This window comes from Theropithecus gelada, chromosome 7a, assembly GCF_003255815.1.
Source record: "Theropithecus gelada isolate Dixy chromosome 7a, Tgel_1.0, whole genome shotgun sequence".
NCBI lineage: Eukaryota > Metazoa > Chordata > Mammalia > Primates > Cercopithecidae > Theropithecus > Theropithecus gelada.
The window spans coordinates 17,980,557-18,006,717 of NC_037674.1; the positions used below are offsets into that span (position 1 = coordinate 17,980,557).

General features: G+C 44.2%; 1 protein-coding gene across 1 annotated transcript in view; it reads left to right on the forward strand.

Annotated features, from left to right (window-relative positions):
• Positions 1 to 613: 613 nt before the first annotated feature.
• STARD9 (StAR related lipid transfer domain containing 9) overlaps positions 614 to 26,161 on the forward strand; it is a 149,096-nt gene continuing 123,548 nt past the window's right edge. Inside the window, exons 1-3 of the mRNA XM_025390871.1 lie at positions 614 to 696; positions 8,242 to 8,311; positions 10,744 to 10,860. Of these exons, the coding sequence (XP_025246656.1) occupies positions 650 to 696; positions 8,242 to 8,311; positions 10,744 to 10,860 (234 nt within the window). The 5' untranslated portion in view covers positions 614 to 649. The remainder of the gene's footprint in view (positions 697 to 8,241; positions 8,312 to 10,743; positions 10,861 to 26,161) is intronic.

Here is a 26,161-nt window from a genome sequence, read left to right on the forward strand (position 1 = left end):
GACACCGAGTCAAAGAACAAAAACTATTTCAGGGTAAGCGGAGCCGGGAACAACAGACTTGGCACTGCGTCCTCGCGGCCCACTCGGCTCAGGATTGGCTGAAGCTGGGCCGGCACTGATGGGCCCTGCGCGGCACGCGCAAGGGTGGGGGCGTCCCAGGAGGCCGTGAGTCGGAGCGAGGCGGGGCGAGCCCGGGCGTCCTCCCACCCACCGACTAGCCAAGGCTAGACCGGCACCACGCGGCTCTGGATGCAGCGCGTGCTTGGGCGGGGGCGACCCGGGAGGCTTCGGGTGGAGCGAGGCGGAGCGAGCGCTGGCATCCTCCCGCCCACCAGGCTAAGGAATGGCCGAGTCTCGGAAAGAACCTGCCTGCTCCGGCTGCTGCGCGTGCTTGGGCGGGGGCGAGTCGGGAGACTTTAAGGACGATTGAGGGGAGGCGGGGCCGGGAGTTCTCCCGCCCACCGGGCTCAGGATTGGCCGAAGCTAGGCAGGCACCGCCCCGCTCGGGCGGCAGCTCCCGTCCGCGCGGGGGCGTCCCCAGAGGCGCGTGGGGCGGGCGGGGCTGGGTTGGGGCTGGGTCTGGGCTTAGGGCGGGGGCCTGGGATGCTGCCGCGGAGCTGACTTGCTGGACTTGGTTTGTGGCAGACGGATGGCGAACGTGCGGGTCGCCGTGCGGGTCCGGCCGCTCAGCAAGAGGTGAGTTTGGGCGGGAGGGGGCGTCTGAGGCTTCGCAGGAGCTGAGAAGAGCTGGAGGTCAGCGTCTCCCGCTCCAGAGATTCTGGCGCGCAGAAACCGGTGACAAAGTGACCCGGGGGGTCGGGGTCCAGGACCCACGAAGGCCTGTCGGGACGGGACCTCAGTGGAGCTTTCGCGTTGTGTCCTGGGGATAGCGGTTCTCGAACGGCCGCGGGAGGGCTGCCCTGGGTGAGCGTCGCTGGCGTCCTGCCAGCAGGAGTTTCGAGGGACGGCGGCTCGAGGCTCGCGGCATCGGGTTGGGCCTTTGAGAAAGGCTGGGAGAGGGATGAGCATTCTCCTCTCTCTTTTGGGGGGCTTGGGTGTACCCATGAGGACTGAGGCTGAGTGTTGTGTGTTCCTGGGTGCGCATGGGTTTCTCTGCGAAGATGTGGAGAAAGCAGACTGTGAGGGCGTGAAGGGGAAATTGAGGCCCACACAGGTCGCGGTTTCTTTCTGTGTTGGACAGCTGACTTAATCCAGGACGGAACTGTTAAGTAGGGGAAGTTGTTCCAACCCCTTCCTTCTGTCAGAGCCCTCAGTGCCCGTTTCCTCGTGGCTTATTTTGATCCCGCACCTCTCATCTCAGCCCTTGAGACATCCAGTGTGCAGCCACGAACTTTTTTCTCTTTGTCACCAGATGAAGTGTTTTTTAAAGATCAAGTAGAGTTTGTTGACAGGTGGAGAGAGTGTATAGAGCCTTCTATGTAGTAAGACCGCCAAGAGCAAAGGACTTAGACTGTGAGGGACTAACTAGAGGTTAAGTTTTGATGGGGAAGGGGTGGTTGGTGTGGAGAGCAGTGAATGGTGGGAGGTAAATCTGGCAGAGTGTCCTTTGGGGGACTAGAAGGCACATGTTGGAATTATTTGGCAATTTTAAAAATCTCTAGGACGTAAGACAGTTTGATAATTGGGCAGAAGGATTAAGAAAGGCATTGTCTCCCATAATACAATTTGGTACTAGTGAGGATTATGTTCGTCCTCATATGGAAATGATTGTCTTTGAAAAGTCTTGTAATTGACAGACTAATGAGAAGAGCAATGAAATGGAAAGAAAGAAAAAGAGAATAGGAAGAGGGCAAAAGAGGTACACTGAAGAAAGAGGGAAAGCAGATGCCTGAACTGCTGCGTTTTGATTGGTAAATGGCGTGGGACACCTGGCTTCTTCATAACTGGATGTGGTAGCTCAGGGCTGGGGGATTTTTCATATGTGCAGATGCTACTCTGGAGGTAGCCTCTGGTATATTCTGTATTTGTAAAACTGTTCTTTTAGGGTTTTCAAGATAACTATTGACCACTCCTAACAGTAACTTCTCAGTTCCTTGGACACTAGGAATTTATTTTTTAATTTTTATTTATTTTATTTTATTTTGTTTTTTTGAGACAGAGTCTGGCTCTGTTGCCCAGGCTAGAGTACAGTGGACGATCTCAACTCACTGCAAGCTCCGCCTCCCGCATTCACGCCATTCTCCTGCCTCAGCCTCCTGAATAGCGGGGACTATAGGCGCCTGCCACCACTCCCTGCTAATTTTTTGTATTTTTAGTAGAGATGGGGTTTCACCGTGTTAGGCAGGATGGTCTCAATCTCCTGACCTCGTGATCCACCCACCTGAGGCCTCCCAAAGTGCTGAGATTACAGGTGTGAGCCACCGCGCCCAGCTGAACACTAGGAATTTATAATAGCACGAATTAGATTAAGAAAATGATGCTGAAATTGGTTTACTTGCAGCCGCAGTAGAGAATAACATATCAAACAAAACTGAAGTGAAAAAGAAAAGCACAATTTATTTACTTTAGCTCAAGTTAAGAGCCTTGAGCAGCAAGTGGTAGGATGTCAAGACTGTAGATACCCAGGTGTGAACAGATTGTAGCAGGCTGAAGATTCAGGAGCAGATACAGATAAACCCAGTGTGGCCCTAGCCAAGAGGTCCGGATCACTTCCCTCTTCTCACAGAATCCTGCAGAGATGGCAGCTATTCTTCAGAGTGTGTTACACGGTCTTCATTGAGGCTTATCTGAATGTGGGGAATCTGGTGATTATATGGTTTGTTCCAACCTTCAAATAAGTCATTGGCACACACTCCGTTGACAAAGTCATTGGATCTGATGTGCTTGGGAAGAAATCTTACAGACAATCTGGCCCAAGCTTCTATTTTTTATTTTTCCAGATGACAGAATGGGTTGGCTTAAGTTCTAAAAGTAGTTAGAGCCAAGATTTGATTCATTAGACCTACTGCTCTTTCTGAGATTACAGAAAAGTTGCACTTGTGTCTCAAGTGCGTATTTATTCAGTAGGACTAGAGTTGACCCTCAATTTTTTCTTTTCTTTTTTCTTTTTTTTTTTTTTGGTGATGGAGTCTCACTCTGTCACCCAGGCTGGAGTGCAGTGGCACGATCTCAGCTCACTGGAACCTCCGCCTCCTGGGTTCAAGTGATTCTCCTGTCCCAGTCTCCTGAGTAACTGGGATTACAGGCGTCTGCCACCATGCCTAGCTAATTTTTGTATTTTTAGTAGAGGGTTTCGCCATGTTGGCCAGGCTGGTCTCGAACTCCTGACCTCAGGTGATACACCCGCCACGGCCTCCCAGAGTGCTAAGATTACAGGCATGAGCCACCACACCCAGCCTGATCCTCAATAAAATGATACTGCTGTATAGGAAATGGTTTTGATGTCCTCCCCTCTACCTCACAGTTTCCCATAATCAGAAATTCCATACCTCATTATGAAATTGCTGCCCCTTGTCTACCCTCAATTAACCATTGTGAGAACACATCTGATCTGCCAATACTGTAGGCTCTAGAAGACTATTTGCCCTTCAAAACTTACTCTTAACCCACTGTATAGCTTTTTTAAAAAGTTTTTCAAAGAATATGTAAAATGAGATTTGGAGTTTAATTAAAATCAGAACAGGGATACATTAAACAAACAAAAGATACTTTTCTGATTATCAATTTTTGAGACTCAAAGCATCCCCAAAACATTGGCAATCCAGCTTATTCCTGAGAGACAGCCATCACAAAAGGTTTTCACTCTGAACTATTCACATTTTTGTAGCAGAAAACAGAACAAAGTTCTGCAGACATCCTCTCTTCTTTCTAAAATGTGTTCACAAACAGGGTCTTTTCATAGTTCAAAAGGAAAACAAACAGGTTTCTTTCGTGGCCAAATGGCCTGTGACTCTCACCCTGGGATCTGATTTCTAAGAAAGTTCAGGACACCAAATCCAACCAGAAATTCCCAGGACACCAGTGGCTACTTAACTATGAGGGGATGGATGCTTTAGTCTTTCTATGAGGGGAGTCATTCTCCTGGGATTGTTGTGCCTGTCAATAGTCCCAGGAGAGGTAGGTGGGAATGCAAAAGCTAAAGGGTCAGAGAAAAGAATGAGTCTTTCACGAACAACCCATAACAAGGCAGAATGGTCCAGTTTTACAAACCACCCACTATGAACTCCAAACATGCACACCCAAAACTGGAGGGGAAAGGAAAGAGCTCCTGAGAGATGAGGAGAAACAAAAGATGGTGACATAGAACAGCAGACTCGCCTATGAACATTTCTCACCTTCCTAACACTGGAAGATGTTTAATTAGAAAGTTGCTGTTCAAAATGGTACTGAAAACATATTTAAAAATAGGTCTGTAGTCATCTTAAAAATAAAAGGTCACTTCTCAGATAAGAGGAGTGACAGATATTCTCAGATGCTAACACTTGAGGTATCTTTGATGTAAATTTGAAAAATGGCCAGGTAGAGAAAAAGGAAGGAAAGGAAGGAGAGAGGGAGGTAGGGAGGGAAATTCAGAGTATGATAGGAAAGGCAAGAAAACTGGGAGGAACACATTTTTTAAGCCCATGCTTATCTATCTCAGCAGCCAAGCAAAGCAGATCCACAAAGGGAAAAAAATGCAGTTATTTTCTAAGAACATTCTGAAAATCGACTTCAAACTCAAAACATAAGGAACTGCAATCTGAGAACAGCTATCACAATGCTAACTGGACTTAAAAATGACTACTGAGACTGGGTACTCAAATGGGTCAATGCTCTTCAGAGGTCATTCTTAGGCATTATCTGACACGATACTATGATCAGGCCTTACCCACCAAGTGGAGGCCAAAGTGCCTCTATTACTTGCTATGGACCTGCTCTAGGAGCCGACAAAATCACTTGGCTTTCTTGAAGTACAAGAGGACTCTGCCAGCAACAAGATGCAGGCAGGGAGGAATGGCAGAAGAAGAGCAAGACTGGTTACCAAGGGCTCTCTTCTGATGTACAGAGTTAAAAATGACTGCACAAATGTGCTAAGTAAAAGAATGGGAAGATGAACTGTAATACCAAAGACAGAAGACATTCCTCCCAGAGGAAAGAAGGGAAGTGGACCTCAAAACAGTGTCCCAGGGTAATGCTACCAGAGTTGCACAAACTGCTTTGTCCCAAGGGACAAATACCTGAAGGTAAAAAGGAAAAGCAGCTCTCTTCTTATCATTTCCCCCTGCTGGTTTTAAAGACCCAAGTCCACAATCTTGCAGCACTGAACCATAGGTGGGATACAGGGAGGAGAGGCAGAGGGTAAGGAACATGAATGGTGTTAGGCCCACCAAGCCTCTGTATCCTTTCCCCAGACTTCCCCATTTCTTCCCAAGCACAACAACAAGCCAGGCAGTTGTAGGTTGATATTGGGTTTGGGACAAAATTGCAGGGTATGAGGGTGACTCAATAAAGGAGAGCCTAGGAGGCCGGGCACGGTGGCTCACGCCTGTAATCCCAGCACTTTGGGAGGCTGAGGCAGGCGGATCACAAGGTCAGGAGTTCAAGACCAGCCTGGCCAATATGGTGAAACCCTGTCTCTACTAGAAATACAAAAAGTTAGCCCAGTGTGGTGGCACACACCTGTAGTCCCAGCTACTCGGAAGGCTGAGGCAGGAGAATCGCTTGAACCCGGGGAGGCAGAGGTTGCAGTGAGCCGAGATCATGCCACTGCACTCCAGCCTGGGAGACAGGGCAAGACTTCGTCTAAAAAAAAAAAGAAAACTAGGAAAGCCAAAGTTTAACTGTTTTCCTCTAAGGGATGCTTAGCTCTACAGAAAATACACCAAGGGCCTTCAATCTAACTTGTTTAACTGGGAAGGGGAACAGGAGACAGGGAGAAGAAATGGTCAGATGAAGCTTATCTTCCTATCATCATTTGGCACCCAGAGGAGGAGTGGGAGGTGGAGAATGTAATGGGGACTGCTGGTATTGCCTCTTCGGTCTTTTCACTGTTGATCCTATTGGCCAAATCAGGTGCATTCAGGTGTCCCTGTTGCTGCTTTTCTTCTAATCCTTGCAGGAGAGTCAGATGTCCATCTCCAACTGGCACCACCCCCAACTGCATGTTTCTTGTCAGGGTTGTTCAAATTACTGACTTCTACTTTGGAGCCTTCACTTAAGGTGCCAGGGCTAGTGACTCCTGGGATATTGGGCAGATGGCAGGGTGGGGTCCTAGCCATGGGAGAACTGCGAAGATCCAACAGAAACTTTCTATCATAAATGATTCGAGTTCCTCCTGGTGTGGTGGAGAAGAGCGTCCCCTCGGGCGTCGTGCAGTGGTCATGAGGTAGCTGCGCGGCGTAGCTGATGACCACGGTGTGGGTGGGGAAGGCGCGGCTCTGGCTGGGCTGATGGCCGCTGCCGGCGGAGGAGGACATGGCTGTGGGCGCGGGCTCTGGGCTTTGTGTAGCGGGTAGGCGGCGGCGCCGGGCCGGTCTGCTCCGGCCCCTCGGGCGGGCGGAAAAGCGTGCTCTGCGCGCTCCTCGCTCGCTTCCTCTGGTTCCCTCGTCCTGCTACACCCCTGCCTCTGGATCTTCCAGCCTCAGCAGCGGCGGCGACGACGATGACAGGAAGCCTATATAACTTTTTTTGTTTTTGTTTAAGTCTGTAAATAGGGATAACTACTTCAATGATTTTTATGAACTTTTCATAAAACAATACAACAATTTTTATTGCTCAGACCCCTGTGGTTGGCTGTCTGGTTTTTTAAAGTTTTACAAGGGGTCAGGCACTGTTTCTTACGCCTGTAATCCCAGCACTTTCGGAGACTGAGGCAGGAGAATCGCCTGAACCCAGAAGTTCAATACCAATCTCTGTCAACAAAAAATAAAAAAATAAAAATTAGCTGGGCATGGTGGCACGTGCTTGTAATCCTGGCTACTTGGGAAGTTGAGGTGGAAGAAATGCTTACGCCCAGGAGATTGAGGCTGCAGTGAGCTATGATTGCACCACTGCACTCCAGCCTGGGCAACAGAGTGAGATCCTGTCTCTAAATAAATCAGTAAATAAAATTAAATCTAAAGACCCCGGTCTCACTGTGCTTCTCCTACCCCTAGTTCTCTAGGTCACAGCCTGGGAAGCCTGAGGAAGGATAAAAAATAAGACTGAAGGTATTGTCTCAACTTTCAGGTTCTAGGCTAGGAGTAATTTAATTGATAACTTTCATTGTAGTGGAGGATGTAATAATTAATTTAATTCTCATCTGTTAACATTTTGGTCATGAGTACTTTAGCTGTGACTTTTTATATTATGAAAAAAGATAGGCATCAGGTGTGTGGGTCATCTGGATTAAGCCTATTAAAGTGAGTGTAGAGATTGTTTAGTTGTTAGCAGTATTACCAGATAACTGCAACATAGGAAGATTCTTGAGGATCTTGGCCCTCCTTCTAATTTAAGAAGATATAAGGAAAGAATTTGAGAAATATATTCTCAGGGTCTCAGCAGAGAGGATTCCAATACTTTTTTTTTTTTTTTGTCAATATCCATGCTCAAAATGCTACGGAAAATGAGAGATGATGCTGTGTTATATGCTGGGCCAAGGATGCTCTCTGGAGTTTCTTTTGAGAGATGAGATCTTGCTCTGTCACTCAGGCTGGGGTGCAGTATCGTGATCATAGCTTGCTGCACCCTTGAACTCCTGGGCTCAAGCAATCCTCCTGCCTCTCAGTCTTGCAAGTAGTTGGGATTATATGTGCAAGCCACTGCTCCCTGCACTCTCTAGGGTTTCTAAGCCTGACTTTAAGGTATAATTCAGAGCCTAGGCTTCGTGGTCAGACAAATATGAGTTTAAATCCTAGCTCTGCCACTGATAGCTGTGTGACCTTGGACAAGTTACATAATTTCTCTCAGCTTTAGTCCTCTGCCTGTAAAAATGATATGTTAGCAAACTATGTCAGGAGGGTATGTAGGAGGATAGCATAAGATGAAGAACAATATGTAGTGCACCTAATACAGTGCCTCACACCTAGAAGGTACTAAATGTGAATGTGAGCTGTTCCAGAGCCAAATTGTAAAGATCCAGGGAAGCCTGCCAGCTAGGGGATTGCTTGACGTGACACTTACAGCCATTTATGGAGACAGACACTTCTCTTAAGGGTACAGCAGTAGGGAAATATTTTGTCCCACTAGCACTGGTTTCAGCTTCTTTTTTCTTGATTTAAAAAGAAAAGCAACATTTCTTCTGAGTTTGGGTCTTGTTTCTAGGGAGACCAAAGAAGGGGGAAGAATTATTGTGGAAGTTGATGGCAAAGTGGCGAAAATCAGGAATTTAAAGGTAAGCCTGAAATTGTTTTTCATTTTCTTTCCACTGAGGAGCTAATATTGCTACAGGGGCTTCCAGGCTGAAGGTGTATATGTGAATGTGTTGAGAGTTGGGGAGGGAAGGGTATATAAGGGGAATAGTGGGAAGAGCTTGTGCCAATCATAAAGCAAATTAAGAAATCAAGAAGGTGGCCGGGCGCAGTGGCTCACGCCTGTAATCCCAGAACTTTGGGAGGCCGAGGCGGGCGGATCACGAGGTCAGGAGATCGAGACCATCCTGGCTAACATGGAGAAACCCCGTCTCTACTAAAAATACAAAAAATTAGCCGGTCGTGGTGGTGCACGCCTGTAGTCCCAGCTACTCGGGAGGCTGAGACAGGAGAATGGCATGAACCCAGGAGGCAGAGCTTGCAGTGAGCTGAGATCACACCACTGAACTCCAGCCTGGGTGACAGAGCGAGACTGTGTCTCAAAATAAATAAATAAAAATAAAATAAATAAATAAAATCAAGAAGGAAGTGCAGGGCATTTGGCTGCTGCAGCCTAAGTTTTATCAAATAGGGTGCAACTGTTTGGGAAATTAGTTGGTAGATGTTTTGAAAGTAAATTCGGGATGTTTTGGGGGCGATAGTTAAATCATGCTGCAGGCAATCCATATGCTATTTAACTCACCTGACCAGTTAAACTTTGTGCTAATCTTTTCAGTTGATACCACTTTATCTAGAGACATTATTAGGGATTTTAGTATGCACCTGGTAATGCAGGGTTTATTTTAGCTATACTGAGATCCAAGCAACATCTTTCAGATCCCAGAAGGGAGTCAGTCGCTAACCTGGGTTTTGTTACAAATTCTCTTTCACAGATCTGACTGAACTTTGAGTCATGACTGGACAGACACTTGGAACTTCCTTCCATACCCCTCAGTCTCCCTTAGGGCTAATTTTCTCCGTCCTGTTCCTCCATTTACTAGGCAAACAGAAGATGGAGAGGTTTCTTTCTTTCTGGGCCTTGAGGAGTGGAGAGAGACTGGGGAAGCTGACCATGTGACTATTGCTATAGTCAGCTTGCAGGTGGCATTCAGCATTCCTGAGAGTTGAGGAAACTGGCAAAAGTGAGAGTTATTTGGACCCCAGTCTTCACAGTCGTGCCTGCTCTCTTGTTACTCCTGTGATGTGATCTGTTTCCTCTTGTCAGTAGTTCTCTGCTAAAAAACAATGGGGACCTACCAGACTTTCAACAGAGCTCCCCAGGGACAAAGGACCTTTTATTCTTTGCTGTCTCTTATTTATATCTCTGTTGCCTAATCACTTCAGCTGCTTTGTTCTAAGATCTCATGTTTTTGTTTCTAAGAATCAGTCAAACTTTAATCTGCCTTCTGCGCACCTCCCTGGCTGCTTACTTCCCTGAGGTCAGTTATCCATGTAGAATCTCTTAATCATTCTGGCAGCCTCATTCTTCTGTCATTTGTGATGGCTGGTGTCAGGGTTGTCTTTCCCCATCCAGAGTGTATAAAATAAGGCATTTTTGTGAATAACGCCATTCTCTCCAGTACTTGGAGGTCAGTGCAAGGCCAAACTCTGGCTCTACTCTCATCTACCTTGAGCAGCTAGATTGCTTCTGGCTCTTCTGTCCAATGTGATGTCTAATTGAAGGTTGAATATTCCAGGAATCTCAGTGAAAGCCCCAGGTTGATGGAGCCCGTCAGGCACCATGGCCACACTACTCACACACTCCAGGATCCTCTGCAGAAATACTTAGAAAAGAATATAGGTTGAGCATCTTAATTTGGAAATTTGAAATCTGAAATCCTTCAAAATCTGAAGCTTTTTGAATGCTGACATGACGCCACGAGTGGAAAGTTTCACAGCTGGTTTCATGTGATGGGTTGCAGCCAAAACTGTTTTATGCACAAAATTATTTTATGCACAAAACTGTTTTATGCACAAAAATGTATAAATTTATCTTCAAGCTATGTTTATAAAGTGTATATGAAACATAAAAGGATTTCATGTTTAGACTTGGATTCATCCCCCAGATATCTCATTATGTGTATATAAATATTCAGAAATCCAAAAAACTCTGAAATCCAAAAAAATCCAAAACGCTTCTGGTCCCGAGCATTTCAAAGAAGGGACATTCAACCTGTAGTGATAAGAAGATGCCCAGAGCGGGAGAGGCTTTCTCTCCCAAGCTTTACCATGTCTCATAGAGTTGGTTCTTATGTAGGCAGATATATGATAGGATGACAGACAAATTTAGTTCTCTGTGTTTTATTTGTATCCAATAAGATGGAGACAAAGTTTACCTTTTCTTTTTCAGGAAGATAATATAAACAGTCTCATGACCAGTCCAAGTCTCTCTAGCTATGGTAGAGGGTGATCAAGTGCCACTGGCCAAATTCTAATATTATGATAGAAAGACACTGGATCCTATGTTTGATTTTAGGTGGACAGTCGACCAGATGGCTTTGGGGACTCCCGGGAGAAGGTTATGGCGTTTGGCTTTGATTACTGCTACTGGTCAGTCAACCCAGAGGATCCCCAGTATGCATCTCAAGATGTGGTAATATCATTTATCATTTTTCTTTCACTGTCTTCAGTTCTTTTTTTGTGTATAATGTTTAAGATGTTTATTATAAAGATACTTCTCAAGGTTATTATAGCACAGTTGTACAGATTGGAAGTACTCTAATTGGTACTTTAAGAAAATGTCAAAATAACCAACAAATTTTCAAAAGGAAGAAACTTCAATACATCAAGAAACCAGTGGCCTTTTCAAGGAATCATTTTCATGGTAACATTAACAAAAGAAGCTTATTTCAAATGTAATCTTATTGTGTATTCCTCATTTCTTCATAACTGGATATTCATTGGGAAATTTACATGAAATCTGAGTCCTGGCTATTTCTTATGATACTTTGGTCTGAAACTAATGATGTTTTGGTCTGAGAAATGGTAGTGAGAGTTATCACTTCCAGAAAGAACAAAGAAGGTGGGAAAAGACTGCTTGCCCAGGACATCTAAGTTGGTTAGTGTCCATTTAAGTTTGAGCCTCCTCATGATTCAGGGGGCTATAAGTTAGTTCAGGTAGTGTCCTGCTCCTATGATAGGTGAACGGCCGTGTATTATGTGCAGCACAAGGGAATTACAGAGGCTAGTATCTTCTTTGAACCTTAAGCTTGTACTTGTCCTCCTAGGCAGAGTGGGAGAGGGCTAGACAGCTAGTAAGCCAGCCTGCAAGGTAGGTAGGAGGCAGGTGAATCTATCGATCTGCTGTTTGAGCAGCCAAGGCTTTGCCAGCTGAGCCTGTTGGTCACCTGTCATGTGTCCTGTGGTTCTGCTTAGCTCTCTTTCAAGTTTCCAGGGCAGCAGCAGGTCTGGCCAGTGGGTCTATAGGACCTCTCTGTTTCTCTGAAGCGGCAGTGTTGTTTGGGTTTGAGCACTGTTAAAAGCCATGTACCCAGTCCACATCACGGCCAGTAAGCCTTGCCGCATTCGCTTCGGTGGCCACAGACGGTAGCCCTTGCCCCAGCAGCTATCAGGGTGCTTTGCAAAAGTCCAAACCTAAAATTGGGAAAGCCATTTACTTGGCCTTTCATGGTTTATTATCATCATATCACATATGAAAGAAAAGACTATGGAAATATATCCTTGGGAAATACTATTGGAAATATAAATATTTTGGGGGAACCTGGATTATCATTGCCTAGGATTCCATATAACTTTGAATAAAAAGCCAAAGTATGTTTTCTGACAAATATTTCAGTCTTTTGTAAAACTTTTTTTTGGGGGCGGTGGGTGGGGGAGATGATCTTGCTCTGTTGCCCAGGCTGGAATGCAGCATAATCTCAGCTCACTTCAGCCTCTGCCTTCTGGGCTGAAAGGCAGCCTCCTCAGTAGCTGGGACTACAGGTGTGTGCCCCTATGCCCAGCTAATTTTTGTATTTTTTGTAGAGACAGGTTTTCATCATGTTGCCCAGGCTGGTCTTGAACTCCTTGGCTCAAGCAATTATCCCATCTCAGCCTCCCAAAGTGCTGGAATTATAGGCATGAGTCACTGCACCCAGCTATAAAGCTTTTAATAATTATGTCAAAGGAACAACATTATCAAGTCCGAGTGACTCAGAGGAGATAGGACTGATTTTTTGCTGTTGTAGACTTCTGAAGATGATTGAATATTTCTAAATCACTGATTTAGATATTTCTAAATTTAAGTATTTCTAAATTACCCCATTCTTCCCTTCTGAAAGGAACACACAGAAATACGACCCTAGACCACGGTGGGATTTGCTGTCACAGTGGGCCTCTTCTGTTATATAAGCATCTCACCTTTGTAGTCCTAATGTGTTTGCTGTTAATGCTCAGTAGAAAAGGGCAGTGTGGACATTACCTGCCCTCCACTGAGTCTTCTCTGTCCTTTTGAATACGAGGACAGGGGCAGGTCTAGGCTTGTCTTGTGGCCCTTGATTTATTTATTTATTTATTTTTTAAATTATTTTTTTAGGCGGGGGATGGAGTTTTGCTCTTGTTGCCCAGCCTGGGGTGCAATGGCACCATCTCAGCTCACTGCAACTTCTGCCTTCTGGGTTCAAGTGATTCTCCTGCCTCAGCCTCCCAAGTAGCTGGGATTACAGGCATGCGCCACCATGCCTGGCTAATTTTGTATTTTTAGTAGAGACGAGGTTTCTCCATGTTGGTCAGGCTAGTCTCGAACTCCTGACCTCAGGTGATCCACCCACCTCAGCTTCCCAAAGTGCTGAGATTACAGGCATGAGTCACCACGCCAGGCCAGCCCTTGATTTTATATCTCAGCACTCAAGTGTGTATGAGGCATCTGGTTACTAGTGTTTGTAACCATTCCCTTGAGCTCCTCCAAGAAGAACCAGCAAAGTAACTGACTTTCGGTAAGAAAGATGGGACTCCTATAACAGTCCACAGTTGTGGCTAGATTTGTGGCATAGACAGTGGCCTTTCCGTTAGCAGAGAGTATGAGCATTCTGATAGCTGTTTGAGACCTCCCTGGCCATGGCATATGTGTGGCTGTTCTGTATGTAAGAATAATTAACTATTTTGTATAACATTTGATAAATCAGTCATCTTGGAAGGGGTGTGTGAATGTGTTAAAATTTTATATGTTTGTGTGTGTGTGTATTAGTATCAATAAGCTTGAGTATCAGTTTGGTTGTGAGGCCCGTATTTTACATTTACGTGCCTTAACTGTATAACAATCTAGTGAAAGCCCAAAAGGCCATAGAGGAGGGAGATTCATAAATGTGATTTTTCTTTTGCCTGAGTTGAAATTTAGTGGAAAGATCAAATGAGATCCAGACAGGAAGCCTGTACAGAGAGATAAAACCAGTGTCTCCTGAGGTTTCTTCTGGCTTGTTTATTAATTGTCTGAGTCCCTCATCAGTCCTAAGAGGAGTTAGGATAGGAAAGAGAAGGAAGGGAACCTCTGTCACAAGCTGGAGTGGAGCCAGAGGTCCTGGAATGGTGGCAGGACTCATATCTACATGATACAATCAGAGAGGCTCTTTGCTTTAACACAGAAATTGGAGCCCAGATTTAACCCTAATCACTATGGCTCTGAGGCCACTATGGGTAGGAAAGGTGGAATCCATACAATCTTAGGACTTGGGGTGGAAAAGAATTTGGATGTAATCCAGTTTATCCTCTCTACAGCATTTTTTTGGGAGGGGCGTGGGGAATAGAGTCTTAGTCACCCAGGCTGGAGTGCAGTGGCACAATCTTGGCTCACTGCAACCTCTGCCTCCTGGGTTCAAGTGATTCTTGTGCCTCAGCCTCCCGAGTAGCTGGGACTACAAGCGTGCACCACCACGCCCAACTGATTTTTGTATTTTTAGTAGAGACGGGGTTTCACCATATTGGCCAGGCTGGTCTCGAACTCCTGACTTCAAGTGGTCCACCTCGGCCTCCCAAAGTGCTGGGATTACAGGTGTGAGCCACCACATCCAGCTCTCCACAGCATTAGTGATCAGATTTTGAGGGGAGGGGTCAGTCTGTTGAAGTATAATTTAGGTATAGTAAAACATTTACCTTTTTTTTTTCCTTTTCTTTTTTTTTTTTTTTTTTTTTTGAGACGGAGTCTCGCTCTGTCACCCAGGCTGGAGTGCAGTGGCCGGATCTCAGCTCACTGCAAGCTCCGCCTCCCGGGTTCACGCCATTCTCCGGCCTCAGCCTCCCGAGTAGCTGGGACTACAGGCGCCCGCCACCTCGCCCGGCTAGTTTTTTGTATTTCTTAATAGAGACGGGGTTTCACCGTGTTAGCCAGGATGGTCTCGATCTCCTGACCTCGTGATCCGCCCGTCTCGGCCTCCCAAAGTGCTGGGATTACAGGCTTGAGCCACCGCGCCCAGCCTACCTTTTTTTAAAACAATTATTTATTATTATTATTATTTTTAATAGAGATAGGGTCTTGCTATATTGTCCAGGCTGGTCTTGAACTCCTGGACTCAAGCAATCCTCCCGCCTTGGCCTCCTAAAATGTTGCGATTATAGGCATGAGCCACCACGCTTGGCCAAATTCACCTTTTTAGTGTACAGTAACACTTTCATGTGTGTAACTGACACTATAATCAATATACAAAATAGTCTATCATCCCAGAAATTGCTTCATGCTCTTTTATAGTCTATTTCCTCAGCCCCTGGCAATTACTGATCTATTTTCTGTCCCTACAGTTTCATCAGTTCCAGAACGTCATATAAATGGAATCAAACAGTATGTAGTTGTTTGAATCTGGCTTCTTTCACTTTGCATGATGTATTTGAGATTCTTTTTTTTTTTTTTAAGATGGAGTTTCATTCTTGTTGCCTAGGCTGGAGTGCAGTGGTGTGATCATGGCTCACTGCAACCTCCGCCTTCTGGTTTCAAGTGAGTCTCCTGCCTCTGCCTCCTGAGTAGCTGGGATTACAGGCACCTGCCACCACGCCCAGCTAATTTTTGTATTTTTAGTGGAGATGGAGTTTTACCATGTTGGCCGGGCTGGTTTTGAACTCCTGACCTTGTGATCCACCTGCTTTGGCCTCCCAAAGTGCTAGGATTACAGGCATGAGCCATCGCACCTGGCCAAGATTCATCTTTACTTTGTGTGTGTCACATCTTCTAACCTTAATTCTTTTTTTTTTTTTTTTTTGGAGACTGGGTCTCACTCTGTCACTCAGGCTGGAGTAGGGTGGCACAGTCACAGCTCACTGCAGCCTCAACCTCCCGAACTTAAGTGATCCTCCCACCTCAGCCTCCTGAGTAGCTGGGAGTACAGATGTGTGCCACCATGCCCGGCTAAGTTTTGTAGTTTTTGTAGAGATGTGGTCTCACTGTGTTGCTCAGGCTGGTCTCGAACTCCTGGGCTCAAGCAATCTGCCTGTGTTGGCCTCCCAAAGTACTGGGTATTACAGGCGTGAGCCACCACACCTGACCTTCTTAATTCATATTTATTTAAATTATCTGCTCTCCCAAAAGGAATCTCATGGCTTTGGAAGCATGGATTCTGACTGTAAAGGATGAGAGAGCAAGTGCTTGGAGTACAGTGTGTCTTTCATCCCTAGGTTTCTTCTTGTTACAAAGGAAGGACTGCTCAGTAATATGGCACTGATTTCAGATATCAAAATATCTGAGGGAAATATCTAAATTTCTCTTAGTGGATATGGAGGGAGTATCTAATTATCTGACTTTAGGGGGATTTAGAGCAACATCTTAAGAAGCCATTCAGAGATAGATGTTGATAAGAACGTCACCTGATCAATGTTGGTGCTTGTGTTAATCTATTTTGTGGTGTTATAAAGGAATACCTGAGGCTTAGTAATTTATAAAGAAAAGAAGTTTATTTGGCTCACAATTCTGCAGGCTGTAAGAAAGCATTGTGCCAGTATCTGCAGTTGCTGAGGGTTCAGAGAGCATCCAGTTGTAACAGAAGGGGAAGGAGACAGTCATGTCACAGCGAGAGGGAGAGAAAAAGCACACGCGCATGAGAGAGATGGGAGGGAGGCCACTCTCTTAAACAGCTCCGGTGTGAACTAATAGAGCGAGAACACACTCATTACTGTGGAGAGGGGACCAGGCCACTCATGAGGGATCTGTCCCCATGACCCAAACACTTCTCACCAGGTCCCACCTCCAGCATCGGGGGTCACATTTTAACATGAGATTTGGAGGGGACAGATATACAAACTGTATCAGTGCTGCCTTGTCATAGCCTCTTAGTATGTTAGAGTTTGAAGATAACTTATTAGTCATCTAGGCCAGAGTTTGTTGATCTCAGTGCTATTGACATTTTGACCATATAATTCTTTGTTGTGGGGGTCTGTACTGTGCATTGTATAATGTTTAGCAGCATTCCCGGCCTCTACCCACTTAATACCAGTAGCAGTCCCCAATTGTGCCAATTAAAAAAAACATGTCCAGGCTGGACGCGGTGGCTCATGCCTATAATCCTAGCAGTTTGGGAGGCTGAGGCAGGTGGATCACCTGAGGTCAGGAGTTCGAGACCAGCCTGACCAACGTGGTGAAACCCTGTCTCTATTAAAGATACAAAAAATAGCCAGGCATGATGGCTCATGCCTGTAATCCGAGGTACTCGGGCTGCTGCGGCAGGAGAATTGCTTTAACCCGGGAAGTGGTGGTTGCAGTGAGCCGAGATCGTACCACTGCATTCTAGCTAGGGCAACAGAGCGAGACTCCATCTTAAAAAAAAAAAAGTCCGGACATTAGCCACTAATCTAGGCCAACCCTCATATGTTACAGATCTGGCCATGTAACATGGCATTATACAGGTGGTTAGTGCTCAAGCTGGAACAGACCCAGACTTCCTTATGGTGGTCTTTTCATAGCATTGTATCATTCTCTGTCTTTTTATATTACTTTACAGCCTCAAAAGAGGTTCAAAGTTAAAATTCCTTAGTGCTTTGGCACTTCTTGGTCCTTAGTGGTGATATGCCTGAGTAAATAGATCAGGTGTCACCAGTTGGGGACTACTAGAGGACAAGTCAGCTACTGCAAGTTCTACAGAGAGGCAGCTTTATTTTTTAAATGCCTATTGGTAGCCAGATACAGTTGTAAATGTTTATCACTTCATTCACATTCTATTAGATCTATATTATTTACTCCATTTTATAGATAAGGAAACTGAGGCACAGAAAGTTGATAAGACTTGCCAGTAAGTGGTGGAGCAAGAATTCAAATTCAAGACTGTTTAACTCTAAATTTTATGTCATTTCCACTAAACCTCACTGACTCTCAAAAAAAAAAAAAATACCATTTAGCTTACCAGTGATCTGATCATCTCTTTATATGTGTGTGTGTGTGTGTGTGTGTGTGTGTTTTGAGACGGAGTCTCACTCTGTTGCCCAGGCTGGAGTGCAGTGGCACAATCTCGGCTCACTGCAAGCTCTGCCTCCTAGGTTCACACCATTCTCCTGCCTCAGCCTCCCGAGTAGCTGGGACTACAGGCGCCCACCACCTCGCCTGGCTAGTTTTTTGTATTTCTTAATAGAGACGGGGTTTCACCGTGTTAGCCAGGATGGTCTCGATCTCCTGACCTCGTGATCCACCCGTCTCGGCCTCCCAAAGTGCTGGGATTACAGGCGTGAGCCACTGCGCCTGGCCTTCTTTATGTATATTTCATATAATTTCTTCAACACCCTAAAAGATAGAGGATTGTATTCCCCTTTTATAGTGGAGGAAATTTAGGCTTAGAGAAGTTATATGATCTGCCAAAGTTACACAGTAAGATGTGAGTTCTAGATTTGAACACAGGATCATCTGACTGCAAAGTTCGTATTCAACACTATGCTACAGTACAAAAAGAAAACGAAGGATATGGGAAAAGAAAGAGATGGAAAACTGGAGAAAGGGAAAGAGAGAAAAAAGACTATAGTGAATGGGATGTGGTTGAGGATTGTAGCACCTGCCCTGTCCATTACTCCTTGACCCTGGTATTACCAGCTTCCCGTTTTTTTTCTTTTTCTTTTTCTTTTTTTTTTTTTTTGAGACAGAGTCTCACTCTGTCACTCAAGCTGGAGTACAATGGTGTGATCTTGGCTCACTGTAACCTCCACCTCCCAGTTTCTAGTAATTCTCCTGCCTCAGCCTCCTGAGTAGCTGGGATAACAGGTGTGTGCCACCACACCCGGCTAATTTTTGTATTTTTAGTAGAGACGGGATTTCTCCATGTTTGCCAGGCTGGTCTCGAACTCCTGACCTCAAGTCATCCACCTACCTCAGCTTCACAAAGTGCTGGGATTACAGGCGTGAGCCACCGCACCCCAGCCAGCTTTCCATTCTTAAGGCAAGTCATTATTGGTCTAAATGCTCTTTTCAGTATTTGTTAATATTTGGACTTGCAGCAGCAGTTTTTCTTCAAAATTGGCCTGTATTTTTTCTGGCTTGAATCTGTATTAAAGTCAATTTGCTTCTCTGAAGTTAAACCTGGACTTGAAGTCAGTTATTGGCAGCTTACTTTAGACAAGTTGCTTTTCCTTTTTGCAATCTAGTTTTCTTCAACTCTAAAATAGAGATCATATATGCCTCAAAGAGTTACTGTGAGGAGGAAATGAAATAATTATCTAAAGTACTGGCACCTAGGCATCAAATGAGTTTATGAGTGCTGTGCCTTGGGTCCCTGCTGTGATTACCATTATCATACATAGTATGAGAGAAGCAAGGCTCATGATATTTTTCTGAGTTGAACTAGATTTGGAAACCTCTTTTCTGAATCTGGTTACGATCCCTTCGTGGACCATCCTGCTCCATTTGGAAAACTAACTTCCCTCCCTTCCTCCTGGTGAGGAACATCTGTTGGAGTGGGAGTCCTCTGCTCAAGCGTATTGTGTTTGGGTGACTGTGTGTTTGTAAAACTTTCCATGAGGAGTATTAGCTCAGCTTTACCCACCAGGGCCTGAAAGTGGCTGTTTAAAACAAATGCAGACTGAGTCAACAAAAATCATGTCTATGAACTAAAAGCTAACCACTCTTCAAGGAAAGCAATTGCTCCTATTCTTCTGGAAGTATTTATTTTAAAATGGTCTGTTATTTAGCTAAAATACTTGTAGCGTTTCCAGACCAAAAAATAAAAAAAAGTCAAGTGAGTGAGCAGGAGATTTTTGTCTGAATTCAAAACAACCGCTGTCTCCAAAACTGAAAGTATTTTAGTAGTAATATGGTTGTGCTGCTTGTTGTTTTAATATTTGTTTGATCTCCACAATATACTGAACACCAAACAACACACAGAATACATCATTACCTACTGTCAAAGAGCCCTGAGAGAGTGAGCATTCTGCATGTGATGATTCAATAAAGGAATGTTGATCCTGAGATGGAAACGCAGAGGTGATAATGCTCCATAAATACTGAACATGAGGCGTTTTACAGTTTCTGGAACATGAGAACCAGCTGATCTTTGTTTGCATTAGGATAAAAGAGAAGATTTCAGTTAAATTGCAGAAAATTGTACATAATTAGGACCCGAAGAGTAACTTGTACAGAATTTTTGAATCCTGATACATAGTAGCTAAATAGCTTGACTTTAGAATTCCAGAATGTTAATATTAGAAGAAATGTTAGAGACCATTCAAGATACTTGTTTTCAAATTGAAAGTCTAGAGACAAAGTAACAGTTACAAGTCTTTTTTACTTGTTTTCTTTTTGGCCGTCCAGAATTGTTCTTGATGTGGCTGGGAAATCCTGTTGTTTATTCTAATGGTAGGGGCCATGGACTGCAACACAGTGGTCCTAGCATAACAGGTAATGTGCCACTAGCAGAATCTCAAGGAAAGATCTTGTTCTTTAGATCTAACCTGTCCCTGACTCTGTAGTCACCTGGGATGAGGAAATTGCACTATTGCCATTCTAGTAGTATGGGGAAGTATTCCATACCTGTTGTTATGAGTTCTCTAATATGACCAGACGTGATTAGATACTGTTGCCATAAAAGCAGCTTTTCTGTTTGGGAAACTCCAACCCGTTACAAAATGATAACAAGTGATCTGTTATCTGCTGCCTCAGAAAGTAAGCGGGATGAGCTGGAGAGATGAAGTGTGACCCTCACTTATTTTATGCCTCACATTTCTTGTATCTGCTGAACTTGGAGTGGGAATGAAGGCTTTGAGGAAAGGGGAAAGAAGGTGAAAGAATGACTGAAACTGAGGAGGGACCTTTGAGGAGCTAGAGGAGAGGGAAACACGAAGAACAAACAGATGAGGAGAAATTTGAGAGCTCACAGTGTGGTGGGTACTGTTAGGATTGTATCACTTTTTTACAGCAGGTATCTCCATTTTAGGGATAGGAACAGGCTCGGATTTGTTGCATTCTTGCTTAAGGTCATGCAATCAAGTGATGGAACCAGCAATCAGACCTTGACTGTGTGACTCCATGGTCCAAGCTCTCGCACACTATACCACATACAAGTCTATTCCTGTATTTCCAGTGCTGTACATCTTCCATTATCAATCAGTGGCTATTAGATTAGTTATTCGATTAATGGTTCAGTGGATGACCAACAAGATAGGACTCTGCCTTCTTGAATGTTGCCTGTTTTGGGAAGGCCGCATAGTTTGCCTAAATTAAAGAACCGCAGATGCCTATCAGTTTCCTTGTGCATCCCCTTTTTCTGATGCATGTATGTGCTAGGGGAGCTGGGGAGCATGTGGATTAGAAGCAGCATTTTCTCATGAATATTTGTAGAGCTTTGTGCATTCCATCACTAGTGCTGGTTTTTTTCCAACCAAGATGGAGACAGAAGTCAAAGGGAGAGAAGTTTATAGGAAAAAGGCTTTTTGTGCAGTAATCGGATGGGGCTCTGCAGAGCTGAGTGGGGGAAGGGAGGGGTTACCATGAGTGTTTCAGTATGTCCCTCTGCCAGCAGCACAGCTGTTTGGTTCCATAAGCATGTCCATGAGCTGGATTTTAAAGGAAGTCATTCTTCTGGCTTAATCTAACTTTTTTTTCCCCTCTTTAGAAACTTGACTGTGAATCTTTAAAGAGTAATTTTCAGACTCGTAGAAATATCTGAAAGACAGAGATTCTTGACAATGTTTGCTGCTCGTGCCACATGCCTATGCAAAAATGAACAGTGGAAACGAGAGAAATTTTTTTAAAATGTCAAAGCTTATGTGGATTTTTCCCCCTGGGAGACAAGGGTAATGGAAATTCCTTGTGGTAGCTAGAGCCCTTGAGATCCAGGCTGGAGAGAGAGGTTATCTGTAGGGGAGACAGGCCCAAAGCCTGATAGTCATTTGCAGATGGCCAAGGGCTGCCTAAGCATAAATGTAGAGTTCCTAAGACAATTGTCCTTGATGTCACCCCATTTTTATCTTACTTGGATCTGCAATGCTGAAAATTCGTTATACTCCCCCTTTGCACCTTAAACTTGGGTTTGTCCTGGGTTTAAAGCAGTTGTCTGTTGTCAGTTAATTGCTTGAGGAAGAGAAGTATGATGATGGTGATGATTACTTTGAGAGTCTTTGGACAAAATGATTTGCAAAATCATCTAAATGAGAGGATATAAAATGAACAACAGCCCTTTGAGCAAAAGATTCATATGTCCACCACAGTAGACGGGCATGCACAGGCAGACTGCTAACAGGTGCTAAATTTTCTTCCCACATACTTGCACAGTAAGCCTGTGTCCAAGTACCCTCTTAACCCCATTTCTGTAGTCCTCTGTTTGGGGGAGCCAGTGTAGCTGACCAACAAAAGGCTCCTTCTAAGTACAACATTCAGAAAAGGGTTCAGAGAAAGTATGGGGAAAGAAATGGTTTCTCTCCAGTTCTGTACTCAGCAGAAAACAGATAACAGAATAAATGAAAATGTCAGCTAATTGATTAGCTTATTTAAAATATTTTGCTTAAAGGCGATGTAAGATACTTATAAAATATTCAAACAGTACAGAAGACTATAATGTTAAAACTAGAAAAGCCTTCCCTTTCTATACCTCCCACTCATCTTATTCTCTAAAGGTAACCATTGTTGACAATTCTTTTGGTATCCTTCTAGATAGCATCTATTTCTTATTTTTCAAAGAAGTTAGCGTATTAAGGAAATTGATTCATCTGTCATAGATATTGTAAACATTTTCCCTGTTTATACTTTTGATTCTGTTTATGATTGCGTGTGTGTGTGTGTGTGTGTATATTTTGTTTGTTTGAGACAAGATCTTGTTCTGTTGCTCAGACTGGAGTGTAGTGTTGTGATCATGGCTCACTGTAGCCTTGACTTCCCTGGCCTAAGCAATCCTCTTACCTCAGTCTCCTAAGTAGCTGGAACCTTAAGTGTGTACTACTACTCTTGGATAATTTTGTAATGCCCAAGCTGGTCTTGAACTCCTGGGCTCCATCTTGGGCTCCCAAAGTGTTGGGATTATAGGCATAAGACACTGCACCTGGTGCATGCATATATATAGATATATAATATATAAACATTATTTATATGTATTATGTAATATATATATTTTATATATATACACACACACACTGGCCCAGCCTGTATATATAATATATAATATATATTATTGTACATATTGTTGTGTATATACTATTTTATATATTACATTATTGTATATATACTATACATCTATATATACTATAGAATCCATCTCAAAAAATATATGTATAATATATATACAATATATAGTATACACACAATAATATATCTATAAAATAGTATATATAACTATATATAATATATACACTATATATTATATAGTATATATACTATTTTATATATTACATTATTGTATATACTATATAATATATAGTGTATATATTATATATAGTTATACTATTTTATAGATATATTATTGTACGTATACTATATATTGTATATATAATATATTTTATATATATATTTTTGAGATGGATTCTCGCTCTGTCACCCAGGCTAGAGTGCAGTGGTGTGGTCTTGGCTCTCTGCGCCCTCTGCTTCCTGTGTTCGAGGATTCTCCTGCCCCAGCCTCCCAGGTAGCTGGGATTAGAGGTATCTGCCCCCATGCCTGGCTAATTTTTGTTTGTTTGTTTTTTTAGACAGAGTCTCACTCTGTTGCCCAGGCTGGAGTACAGTGGCACAATCTTGGCTCATTGCAACCTCTGCCTCCTGAGTCCAAGCGATTCTCCACCTCAACCTCCCGAGTAGCTGGGACTACAAGCACCCGCCACCATGCCTGGCTAATTTTTATATTTTTAAGTAGAGACAGAGTTTCACCATGTTGGCCAGGCTAGTCTCAAACTCCTGACCTCTGGTGATCTCCCTGCCTCAGCCTCCCAAAGTGCTGGGATTACAGGTGTGAGCCACCGTGCCCAACCTCTGTGTGTGTGTGTGTGTGTGTGTGTGTGTGTGTATATATATATATTTTTTTTTTTTTTTTGAGGCGGAGTCTTACTCTGTTGCCCAGGCTGGAGTACAGAGGTATGATCTCGGCTCACTGCAAGCTCCACCTTCCGGGTTCATGCCATTCTTCTGCCTCAGCCTCCCAAGTAGCTGGGAGTACAGGCACTTGCTACCATGCCTGGCTAATTTTTTGTATTTTTAGTAGAGATGGGGTTTCACCGTGTTGGCCAGGATGGTCTCAATCTTCTGACCTTGTGATCCGCCTGCCTTGGCCTCCCAAAGTGCTGGGATTACAGGTTTAAGCCACTGTGCCTGGCCGGTTTTTTTTTTTTTTTTTGGAAACCGAGTTTCACTCTATCATCCAGGCTGGAGTGCAGTGGCATGATCTTAGCTCACTGCAATCTCCTTCTCCCAGGTTCAAATGATTCTCCTCCCTCAGCTTCCCAAGTAGTTGATATTACAGGTCGCCACCACCACCACGCCTGGCTAATTTTTGTAGTTTTAGTAGAGACAGGGTTTCACCATGTTGGCCAGATTGGTCTCTAACTCCTGACCTCAGGTGCTCCACCCACTTCGACCTCCCAAAGTGCTGGGATTATGTGAGCCACCGCGCCTGGCCTATACTTTGGGGTCTCTTTTAAAACTCTGTTTTGTTTCCTCAAACAGATTGAGTTTGTATTTTTGTGCCTGAACTATACTGTTTCAGAAAGTTTCAAATATACATGAAAACACCATCTTGTTTCACTACTTTTTAATGTTGGTGAGGGCTTGTTCTTTCTCAGACTGTCCTAGTTATTTTGGTTATTGCCCTTCCCCAAAATGCCTGTACTTCCCTGCTTTTGCTTATACTGGGTCCTCTTCCTAGTGTATGTTAATACATCTCACCTCTCCAGTTTCTGTCATACAAAATACTGCTTGTTCTTTTTTTTTTTTTTTTTTGAGACGGAGTCTCGCTCTGTAGCCCAGGCTAGAGTGCAGTGGCCGGATCTCAGCTCACTGCAAGCTCCGCCTCCCGGGTTCACGCCATTCTCCGGCCTCAGCCTCCCGAGTAGCTGGGACTACAGGCGCCCGCCACCTCGCCCGGCTAGTTTTTTGTATTTCTTAGTAGAGACGGGGTTTCACCGTGTTAGCCAGGATGGTCTCGATCTCCTGACCTCGTGATCCACCCGTCTCGGCCTCCCAAAGTGCTGGGATTACAGGCTTGAGCCACCGCGCCCGGCCAATACTGCTTGTTCTTTAAGGTCCAGTTAAAATGATGCTTCTTCCTTGGAGTCACCATCTCTTGAATTCTCATAGTATCTTGTTACTCCCTTGTGATACATTCTGTTTACTAACTAAAGTTAATGTCTTTGGATACATGGCTTATCTATTTTATTAGTCTGAGTGATCCTTGAAGGCAGACTAGGTCTCATCTGTCTTTGAACATGCCACGTTTCCTAGCACAGTGACCATTCATTCATTCATCCATTCAGTAAGCATTTAGGAAGCAACACATGGGGTTTAGTGCTGCAAGGAATACGGAGTAGTAGATGTGATCTGCCCTCAAAAAGCTTACAGTCTTATTGGGATTACCAGGCTTTAGGTATGTAAAGATCATCAAGAACAGCAAGCATTTATTTAAGTGTTAAATGGTACTTAGAGTAAGTACTAAGGAATCCGGAGGAATAACATATCCAAAGTTTGTTTTGAATGAGTTCAGGAAAGATCATTTTGGTTGGAGGGAGGGAACAGCTTAAAGACTCTAAGGCAGGAATGTACACATGTGTTTGAGGGGATCAGGTGACGCTAGTCTGGGTGAAACTAAGAGAGGATATAGTCACAGTGCCTATCTTTCCAAGTGTTTCAGGAGGCCAGACTCCTACATTTCAACGCTAAGCTGGTCCAGACTCCTGGAGGAGATGCAGACCAAACGGTTTATCTGGTACAATGGCAAAGTGGCTTCAGGAGCATACTGGATACTTAGCTGAGTCCAGCATATGTAGGACATGTCATCACTCCCATTCCAGGAAGCAAGAAAGGGAGGATGGGTGCTTTCCCTTAGATAATTTGGAGGAGCCATGAGGACTTTTAACCTGAGAAGAGGAAGCAGTGTATATTGGATACAAGTTTATAGGTCACAGAAAAAGCATTCTTCACTCAACAAACATTTATCTATTATATGCCAGGGATGGGCTAGGTGCTGGGTAAACAAATGAGGCGTGTGTGTGCGTGTGTATGTGAGGCAGAGACAGAGAGAGAGAGAGTTTTGCTTTGTTTCCTTCCTCCCTCCCTCCCTCCAAGTTTCGCTCTGGTTGCCCAGGCTGGAGTGCAATGGCGCGATCTTGGCTCACTGCAACCTCCGTCTACCGGGTTCAAGTGATTCTCCTGCCTCAGCCTCCCGAGTAGCTGGGATTATAGGCTTGCACCACCATGCCTGGCTAATTTTGTATTTTTAGTAGAGATAGGGTTTCTCCATGTTGATCAGGCTGGTCTCGAACTCCTGACCTCAGGTGATCCACCCGCTTTGGCCTCCCAAAGTGCTGAGATT